Source organism: Syzygium oleosum, unplaced genomic scaffold (genome assembly GCF_021117445.2).
Source record: "Syzygium oleosum isolate NSW1041296 unplaced genomic scaffold, Sole_v2.1 Sole_v2.03, whole genome shotgun sequence".
In the NCBI taxonomy this organism is placed as follows: Eukaryota; Viridiplantae; Streptophyta; class Magnoliopsida; order Myrtales; family Myrtaceae; genus Syzygium; species Syzygium oleosum.
Window position 1 is genome coordinate 3,247,937 of NW_026607487.1, and position 10,884 is coordinate 3,258,820.

General features: G+C 43.1%; 1 protein-coding gene across 1 annotated transcript; it reads right to left on the reverse strand.

The window, feature by feature from the left end:
* Positions 1-8,653: 8,653 nt before the first annotated feature.
* On the reverse strand, positions 8,654-9,464 carry LOC115691884 (protein SRC2 homolog). The gene has a single exon (XM_056309287.1). The coding sequence runs from the start codon at positions 9,227-9,229 to the stop codon at positions 8,654-8,656; it is 576 nt and encodes a 191-aa protein (XP_056165262.1). The 5' UTR covers positions 9,230-9,464.
* Between the last annotated feature and the right edge of the window lie 1,420 nt (positions 9,465-10,884).

Consider the following 10,884-nt stretch of genomic DNA (forward strand, 5'->3'; position numbering starts at 1 on the left):
GTTGGAAACTTTATAATATATTCCCATAAATATAGATTTTGTCAATATCATGTTCAAGTCACGTAGGTTAATCTAAAAGGGCAATGTACATGGAATACTTAATGCCAAATCACCGCGAAATCGCTTAGGATACCCGCAATTGCACGCAAGAAAGGGAAGTTGGTGTCGCGAATTCGCGGAAACTATTTAGGCAAGACGGGATTTTAGTTCCCCGGTTAGGCGAACGTCGCGTTGGGCGGTGGAAATTTGCCGGAAAGGAAAGGCGAACGGCACTTCGACCTTCGTGGAAAGCGTGTGATGTTTCTTCTTTGTGTGGGAGATTTGTATCTCGAAAAATATTGGAAAAGATCGCTTGCGGAGTTATAAAGTGTTTTGAGTGATGAACACGGGAAAGATTGCAATTGAGGAATTATGTGCGAGTGATTTGAAATGCCGATTTTGGCCCCAATTTAACCACCGGTTACAGTCTAGATTCCTTGAGAGAGAGAGAGAGAGAGAGAGAGAGAGAGAGAGAGAGAGAGAGAGAGAGAGAGAGAGAGAGAGAGAGAGGTTTTGCTTTATTGATGGCGAAAGTATCCAATCGGTTCTAAATCTTTTGTATGAATGTCAATTCAGTCTTGAACTTTTTATTTTGTCAATTTAGTCCTAAACATTTGTGAAATTTCAATATAGTCATTTCGGTCAATTTTCGCCGAAAATTGCTAACGTGGCGGTCCAGTCATCGCTGGCCGTCCTACATGGTATACTGTCATGTCAGCGATTTTTCGGCAAATATTGGTTGGAAGGAAGGACTGCATTGGAATTTAGTATAAAAGTTTATGACTAAATTGGTAAAGTTAGAAAAGTTTATAACTGAATTGGCATCCGTACAAAATGTTTAATACCGATTAGACATTAGGCAATTTTCCCCTTTATCAAAACTTGTTGATTCCATAAGTATTGCTCGTGAGGGAAATCTTTAAAAAAAATTCGGTATGTAAAATTCGTTAATTGAATTAGTTGCTCTTCCCCGTCTAAATTTCAAAAGGAAAAGTCACTCAAAACATGACTTCTTTCGATCAACTCAATCTTGTTATGCTTGTCATCACATGGACGACAACTTGTGTGAATAGATCGTGCAGAAGTAAATTTTGTGAGGCACCACCCAACCTTCAATTGTTAGACATGTTAATGTCATTGCAGGAGACTTGCACCCGTCGTGATGTCGACGGTCGATGTAATTTTGAGGAGTTAGAAAAGGACATGAATCAACATGTACACATCTTTTGTCCCTAAAACTTCAGTCTTACGCATCAGAAGATAGAAACATTTTTAAATGAATTCAAAGTTTAACATTGAATCTTGAAGTATTGCTTGTACGAGATTGACTTCATATAAATGTTGGGTCGTGTCTCGTGTATGCTTCGTCGAAATTGACACTGAATTTGCGAAGAGGGTTGAGCAAAAACTCCTAGCAAAATTAGGTGTCGCGTCAACAGCATGTGCTGTCAATTTCAAGCCAATTTCGCCTCGCAAAGCTTGGGAAGGCTCGCAGAAATTTCACAGCCTTTACAAAAGGTCATGGACTCCAGTTCATGCATCTGCGATTTCCACATCCATCGCCATCAATCATGATACGGAAATCGTGAAGAAAATTTCAAGAGGGCGACACTTCCCCAGTTACATTTTTCTTGCCGAAAGTTTCACGAGTCACTGGAGCACGATGTCGGTCGCTCTCTGATGGCAACTCGCTTGCACCTGCATTGCTTTAAGATGCATCGTCTCAGGCAGAAATTGCGTACAAAACTTATTTTCACAAGCCTAAGCACGAACTCTACGGGGTCAGAGATAGATCCGATGCCCGGTACGTAGAAATATCGTCATGTCTGTATTAACTTCCGTATGCACGATAGTTGGTTCTGTGTAACTTTTGCCACGTTCTTCTCTATCTCTCCTCCAATCAGTTTTCCGGCCGGCGAGACGCGAGCATGACATCACCTCCAACCCCTAAAACTCGAACGCAAAACCTCGAACTCGAACTCGAACTCGAACACTTCCCCAACACGAGAACGGATTCGGAGCTCGAGCTCGAAACCATCTGACCTTGCAACAAAGACGAAGAAGAGAGACTGAGGGAACGGAGGAGGACTCACGGATCAGCGAGAGCCGGACGGGCGAAGTGAACGAGGAGCCTCCTCGGTGGTGTTCTTGCGGCGAAGAGAGAAACCGTGAGAGACACTCAGACAGAGGGAAAATTGCCAAATCAGTCCTAAACCTATTGTACGACGGCCAATTCAGTCCCAAACCTTTTAATTTTGCCAATTCAGTCCTAAACCTTTTAAATTCTCGCCAAGTGAGTCCTTCCGGCCAATTTTGGCCGGCTGGCGTTGACATGGCCGCCAGCCGGCGCCGGCTGTCCGGTCAACGCTGACGTAGCAATTTTTAATTATTTTTTTTCAATTTTTTAATCTTTTTTTTCTTTTTCTTCTTTTTTTTTGCTGTCTCCCCTCTGGCCGGTCCGGCGGCCGGCCAGAGGGGAGGGCCGGCGAGGGCGAGCCTCGCGGCCCCGGGCCGGGCGAGGCGAGGTCGGCCTCGCCTCGCCTCGCCGTCGCCTGGATCGCGACGGCGAGGTCGAGCCTCGCCCGGATACGGCAAGGCTCGACCTCGCCGTCGCCTAGCCGTCGCTGGATCGCAACGGCGAGGTCGAGCCTCGCCCGGATCCGGCAAGGCTCGACCTCGCCGTCGCGACCCGGGCGGACGGCGAGGCGAGGCCGACCTCGCCTCGCCCGGCCCGGGGCCGGCGAGGCTCGCCCTCGCCGGCCCTCCCTTCTGGCCGGCCGCCGGTTGTCGGACCGGCCAGAGGGGAGACAGCAGAAAAAAAAAAGAAGAAAAAGAAAAAAAAGATTAAAAAATTGAAAAAAAAATAATTAAAAATTGCCACGTCAGCGTTGACCGGACGGCCGGCGCCGGCCGGCGGCCACATCAGTGCCGGCCGGCGGCCACATCAGTGCCGGCCGGCCAAAATTGGCCGGAAGGACTCAATTGGCGAAAATTTAAAAGGTTTAGGACTGAATTGGCAAAATTAAAAGGTTTATGACTGAATTGGCCGCCGTACAATAGATTTAGGACTGATTTGACAATTTTCCCCTTAGACAAAGGAGGTCGCGAAGAGAGGTAGGGTAAAACCGGTTCTAAAATCGGTCCGGTTCAGTTTTTACTTGAAACCAGACCGGTTTTAACCGTTTCCCAAAAAATGAAACCGGTTCCCGAACCGATTCTTGTTAGAACTGGTTGCCGGACCTATTTTTCGGGTGGGCCGGTCCGGTTTCCGGGTAAACTCGGTCCGGTTGCACACCCCCTAGTTCTGGTTACACGGGTCGGTCGAGAGTAGATTTTCAATTGGGATTGCTATCTAAACGCTGTTCCAATGAGAAGAGATTGTGTCTATCCGGTGCGTTGATGTGGATTTGGCTGATGTCCGAACCCCGATGATGTAAGAGCCCCCCTCACTCTCATGGCATACGGTCCTACATGTTCATCACAAGCCATGTAAAATACAACCTCGCGATCGTACAAAAAACCGTGTGTTCGTAATCACCTAATCGAATGATTGGATGATGAAGTCATGGGTATTAAAGTTTGCGCGAGATTAGCTCATCATCATCGATTCCTTTTCCTTTTGTCAAGTAGTTACAGGTTTGGTACAGCTCCAGCGTGTAGCTTCCTAACAGCTACCTGATAAATGAAGTTTGGTAATCACATTTCGATTCTCCAACTCGTCATGATCAGGCCTACAAAATTTAGAGAGAGGGAATCAGTCGATTGAGAAACGGAAGAGGAGGAAGAGTACGAAAAACAATGGACCGACAATGAATTGGACATTTTTGAAAAAAAACAGAAGAAAAAGTAGCTCAACGGGAGCAGTAGAAAAAACATCGCTCTCCTTTGTCAGAGCTCGAGCAGTAGTCTTCGATGAGATCAGTTAGAATAAGCAGAAAAGAGAATTGGAGAATTTTTTTGTATATCCCACTCCTCCAAACGTTCAGCAAATTTATCATTAGCCTCACCAATAATCTGAACAGGCTCGCGAATATCTGCAGTTATGTAACGCCAAAGCTTATGTCCTTTTGGAAAACTTGACATTTCTTGAGCCCATAAGATATAGTTTGATCCATTCAAGATGGTCTGAATGGATACTGAGACTTCTAATTTTTCCATGATAAGTAATAAAACCAATATAATCAATTTCGAGAAAACCCATACTTCCAAGGCTAATATTGAAAAAAAAAATAAGGCCAAAAATGGATTTAGAACGTCAAAATACTTCAAGAACTGGTCTGAAAATGCCAAGAACCGATCCAAAAGAGATTGAACCGGTCAGAAAATAGATAAACTAGTCTGGTCAACGCCGATCGACGGCTGGTCAACGTCGGTCAACAGTCAAACGGCAATGACATGTGACATACACGTGGCATCACGTGTTGATGACGTCAGATGATGACGTGGCAGACATAGACGGGCGATGATCACATGCACGGCACACTGGCACGCGGATCTCACGCGCAGACTCTTCGAGTGGTGCGGGAGGAAATTTCAGGCGACGTGGCTTCCTTGGTTGGACTCGCCGGAGGATGAGGAACCTATTTGTGGTGGTGGTTGTCGAAAATAGCCAACTAATGACTTCAAATAGAGCACTTACAGACGACTGCGTGAGTGGGTCTGTGGCGCAGCGGCTACTGGAGTCTGTTAGTGACTAATTGTTAGGGTCCGACTTATCTGAGCACAGTGAATCGGTGCGGCTGTGGCAACGTTGCTATAACACCGTATAACTCAATCAACCGCTTCTTCAGACAGCAACTTGGCTCTGATATCATGTGAGATTTTGTGGTACAACAGCCAACTGTTCTAAAAGCTTAAGCTATTAGATGAAGGCATGGTTTAATATTTATTTTAACACTCCCCCTCACACTTAATCTGGTCTTTTTGCCTAGTACTAAACATGGATATATTTAATTGGAAAGGCAAATAAAGTCTGCAAAGATTTGAACTCAAGACCTCCAGCTCTGATATCAAGTTAAGAATAAGCGAAAAAGAGAATTGGAGAATTTCTATATATTTCTCTGTATAAATTACTGATGATATATGAGCTTATTTATAAGTTATTTTAAATGACTATTTAAAGTAATAAAATATTATTATAAAGAAAGATAATAATATCTCTGAATGATAACAAATCAATTTAGAAGGATAACAAATGACAATAAATCTCTGACAAGATCATTTCTATCAGAGACACGCCATGTTGAAGAATCGCTAGAATCTCTCGCTGACGTTTGACACGAATCTCTGTACAATTAGCATCCTTGTCAGCTACCATTGTTAGGTAAAGTACAAAAGAGGCTGACTGAGCAGCTGTGTTGACTGTTAGTTTTGGAACCAAAAGACCATGCACCTTATTTTTCGTAAAATAAATTGAGCCATAATTTTGATTAATTTCTGGGGACAACATTGAGCTATCCGCGATTGAATCGGGTACAAGCTCCCACATGGGTCACCCTCCAATTTTGAAAAGTCTACAAAGGCCAACTGTCATCTTCGTCCTTTTTCCTTTTCTCGTGGAGAAGAATTTGAATCAATTGTTATGTCTATTTTCAAATTTCTCGGCTGTACTTTCTCAAGAGGAGTGCTAAAAAGATGTAGTTAACTCAAATTTGTCACTATGCTATTAGGCAAGATTAGATATATGTCAATCGCTTCATGCATTGGTCCACTTATGGAGAACACCCGACCTAGTTGTATTCATTCCCTTGGTACATATGTCTTAGTAAAAGTACTTAATATCCCTATCGTTGCACATTTTTTGACTAGTGCCTTATTCGCGAGTTGAAGATACGCCAAGGACATGCATATGCTTCGTGAAAATATATTAGTACGAGCAACGCAGACTAATTGAGGTGGCAGGAACGGATCTAGAAATTTTTCATGATGGTTTTTGAACCTCTAGCGATCTGATAGTTTTGTTGAGTTGGGCTCCCACAACATCTACGATTAAATTGAGTTGTCATGATTAATTATGATATCCCGTAACGAGGGTGAGATTATTGTGGTAACACCGAGACGAGTTTGTTGTGTGATTCTTGCGCTGTTGAGTGGGTTTCTGAATCTCTAGTGCTTTCAGTTTAAACATTTCGTGATGGGTACGAGATTATTGTGGAAACACCCAAACGGATTTGCCAATACATATGTATATGGGTGTGTGTATATTTCTCATCATATTGCCCTTATGATACTATTAAGATTAACAGTAGTGGTATGAAACGTTACCTATAACTAGTATGAAATGCCTCTCAAGACATTGCAAAAATTTGAGAAATGTACATATTATGTGATAATTGTTTACATCATCCAAGTTTGATTGGTGAAAAGGGCGGGAATGGACCACCTACGTCGGCAACCCTCTCCAGACATCATCGTAGAAATTTTACCGTGACTATATGTTCGATTTGACCCGTAAATACTGTTTGTTTTGAGCAGATTCGTCACCGTTACGGTGCTAGTGGGAGCAGAGGAAAGCGTACTGAATGAACAAAAGAAGCGTACGCACATCCCTGCCCAAAATGGAGCATGATCCTTGACCGCAATGAATGCACATTGACGGGGGTCGAGCATTGATTGTGTACCAAGCAGCTTCCACCATGCATCATCACATTGTCCAGATTCCCCGCAGCTCACGTCGAGCATCGCCCCTTGCCAAAAGAAAGCTTATGTCCCATCAACGGAGCGAGCTTTGATGACTGGCATCTTCCTCAGTTTTAATTACAGGTGTACAGAAGAATCAGAAATCGCTCGAAATCGTTCGAAATTGCACCAGACCAGTTCGGTTCCAAACGTGAAACCGCCCGTCCGTCCATCCATTCGAACAGGATGATAATATAATAATAAATATGATATATTTATTATTTTTTTAGAAAAAAAAATTATAAATCTCTAAACTAAACCTAAATCGTTTGACGCTCACAGCCTCAGACTGAGCCGAGAAACACTTTCTTTCGCTTTCACCTCACACTCACTGTCACTTTTTCATTCTTCTCAATCGATGCTCACCTTACTGTCTCCGACTTTCCATCTCTGTATTCGTCTCCATCTTTCCGTCTCTTTCTTTAGCTAGTGGGACCGGTTCCATGGACCCATACGGAAACCGGACCGAACCGGCTATCCGGTTCCCGAGTGGATCCATGGAACCAACGAGCGGTTCCCAATTCTAATTTTTCGAAACTAGTCCCTAATGAGTGATGCCCAGTTCTAGAGTAGAAATAGTCCATCCGGACCATGCTCATCCCTAATTTTAACTCCAATGAACTCGTGTCAAACCCAATTGTAATGGTGGTACTGCATGCTCTTTTGTACGAGCTTATAGATGCCGTCCTTTTTCTGGAACGTCATACGTTTAAGCTGAGGAATTCATCAATTGCTAGAACTGGATTTGGTTTGACCTTGATTAATGCTAAGCTTCAAGTGGTTGGAAGAGCCTCCATTGATACTTCTCTCATAACAATGGAGTACCGAAAGGGTAGACGAGTGCCATCGGAGCACCGATCAAGCTTTACTTAATTTGAAAAATTGCGCTTCTGAAAGCATCGATCGATTATATATAATACGAGAATAATAAATGCATCGTACTAAGTGGTCCTACATCGCATAACCCTAAAAGAGATGGTAGTGCGGTTTCACACTTGATTTGGATGTAGCAAGTTCGGTGTTCAAACACATGGACAGGGCAACTCGTTTGTATCCGTGGAAATTAGTCAAGTCGAATGATTCAAATATCTCGTGTAGTGATCGGCACTATGGTCATCAACTTGCTAGGTATTATAGCGGGATTGCAAGGGATGAGGATGCAGGATTTTGGGTGTTGTTTTTTTATTTTTTGCAATTAATTAATTCATTGTATCAATTTCGCATATTCCCAAAGGATTCCGTGCGGAGATAATCAGACGACAGCAACCGGTGGAGTGGCGAGGCCGAGGGACCCCAAGCGAGCGCCACTTCGCACGCATCCCTCGCCCGCGCATCCGCGACACGACCACAACGGGAAGAGGCAACAGAACGGACAGTTTTTTCGACTCGAGAGTTTTCTATCGTCGCACTTACGTGCGTCATCCGCGACGCGACCGCGACGTGCCGAGGTTTTTCTTCCCCCTATCGATAAGGGTGAAAAAGAAAGGAAAAGAAGAGAAAAGAAAGGGCGAGAAGCAAGCGATTCCCATTGGATGACGAGTTTGCGCCCTCGTCAAGGTTGTTGGGATCGAGTTATGACTATTCTGCCACCACCCGCAATCCGAAAGTGCAAAGATTGACGAATTTATCGCTGTAACCCCATTCGAGATGATCCGATCGACGACCCTCGATCAAGGTTGCCGGAGCGGCGATGCTCAATCATCTAGATGATCCGATCCATTGCCATAGTTACGAAACAAAGAACCGAAAGAAAAGAACCAAAACGAAAGGTCAAAGATCGCTACTTTAGCCTTATGAAACGGATCCATTTCATTTACACGTCATGAAGAAAAAGGAGGACGTCTCATATAGTTCGAGACATAATCAGAATAAAGGGGAAAAGGCGGGAGGGAGGAAGACAGCAAAGAACAAGAAAGAAACTCAAGTTTACATATCCTTAACCATCACCGTCGGCGTTCGACATCGCGCCCCATATCGAGCCCCCGACTATCGCCCCGCGGAAACAATCCCTGAACCTGTCCGGCCTCGGCTGCCGCTGGTTTTCCGACCGTTGGTCCGGCGCCGCCCCGCGCACGGTGAACGCCTCGCCGAACTTGTAGGAGAACTCCAGGAAGCCCCTGGTCCCCCCGGACGGCAGGCTCACGGCGTAGCTCGTCGCCCTGGGCTCCCCGTCGTCGCCCTCCTCGAGCAGCTCCCCGACGGGCACGTCGACCCAGCCGACGTCCTTGTTGTTTTTGACGGTCCGCCTGGTCTTGATCTTGAGCTTGAGGTTGAGGTGGCCGGCGCTGGCCGCGGCCACGTCGACGGTGAAGGGGTCGGCGAGGGCGTGGTCCCAGCGGGGGCTCGTGCCGCCGTCCTCGTGGACGGGGGTGCGCTGCTTCTTCTTGTAGCGCTGGTCGCCGCAGAGGGAGACGACGACGTAGGGGTGCATCGGGAGGTGGTCTCTGACGTCCTCGAGGTCCCTGGCCGAGATCACCGTCACCTCCAGGGGCCTGCACTCCGTGTCCGCCATCGCAGCGAAGAGCCTTCGAAAGATCAGACAACAACCACCGCCGACGACGGAGAAGATGAAGATGATGAAGACGAAACCGACGATTTTACGGAGAGATTTTCTTTCGTTTTTCTGAGAGGGATGGAGCAGAACAGCGGTCGTCCAGGATGTATTTCATGTGGCTGTCCTTAAAAGCTTTTAAGAGAGCTAAAGGCAAACCAAATAATAATTTCAAATAAAGCTGATGATGACCGTCATCCCTCCACCTTGTAATCATTGATCTGCGGTGAGCAAAAGCTCATGATGATCCCTATAATTTGTCACCACCAATTTTCTTTTTAATTGCGAAATGAAGAAGGAAATTACCATTTTTGGTCATTATGTCTTTATCACAATGTTTATCGCTGAGGATCGATATTCTCCGATTGGAGCTGCTTAGGGCGCGTTTGTTAACGTTTCTACTTCTCTATTTTTCTGTTCTTCTGTTCTGTGGAACAAAAAAAGAACAGAAATCTGTTTAGTAACGCATTTTATTTTTATATTTCCTGGAATAGAAAAATGGCCAAGAAATAGATTTGGAACAGAAATAAGAAGTAGATTTTTTCTGCTTCTTTGTTCTCAGAAACAAAAAAAGAAATAGAAAGGTCCGATCCTCAAGCCGCGGCCTCAGCTCCTCCGCCATCCTCCGTGTCTGAAGACCGTCTCAAAGCACCAGTCCGGTCCATTCCCGGTGGGAATAATAAAAAAATTCATAAAAAAATTAAAAAAATTCCAAAAATTCATAAAAATCAGAAAAATTCTCAGAAAATCCATAAAAATCAGGAAAACTCATAAAACCCATAAAAATTCGCAAAATTCTGAAACTGAAAAAATTTAAAAAATCCATAAAAAAAAGTTTCTAGAAAATAAAAAGAGACAGATTTTGGGAAAGTAAAAAATTTTAATAAAGTTTTCCCCAAAAAAAATCAAAAATAAAAAATTCACAAAATGGCTTAGAATAAATTAAAAAATTCCGAAAATTCATAAAAATTAGAAAAATTTCAGAAAAATCCCTAAAAAAATTAGAAAATTTAAAAAATCCAAAAATTCATAAAAATCAGAAAAATTCTCATAAAATCCATAAAATAAGAAAAACTCAGAAAACCCATAAAAATTTGTAAAATTCCGAAATTGAAAAAATTTTAAAAAATTTCATAAAAAAGTTTCTGGAAAATAAAACGAAACAGATTTAGGGAAAGTAAAAAATTTTAATAAATTTTACCCCAAAAAAATAAAAAAAAATTCACAAAATGGCTTAGAATACTTGTGGCCACTCACTTTGAGTGAAATTTAAATTTTTTTAGGTACCCAAGTGGTATTTTTTAAGATTCCTTAGTTTAGGGATTAAAAGGGGTTTTAAACCCCTAAAAAGGATTAGACAAACCAATAAACCATGTTTATTGGTTTTTTTCACTTATAACTTGTACTTATAGTTAAATAAAAGATATATATTTGAATGCAAAAAATTGGGAATATAAATTTTTTTGTTGTACCAAACTCATTTATGTTCTTTTTCTATTTCAAGAATAGAAATTTTGTGCGGTTACCAAACGCATTCTTTTGCTCAAAAACTTATCCTGGAAATAGAAATAAAAAAAACTATTTCTGAAAAGAAATTGTTCCCAGAAACAGAAACG

Coding starts and splice junctions, on each gene's coding strand:
- LOC115691884 (XM_056309287.1), bottom strand. CDS start 9,229: ATGGCGGACACGGAGTGCAGGCCCCTGGAGGTGACGGTGATCTCGGCC.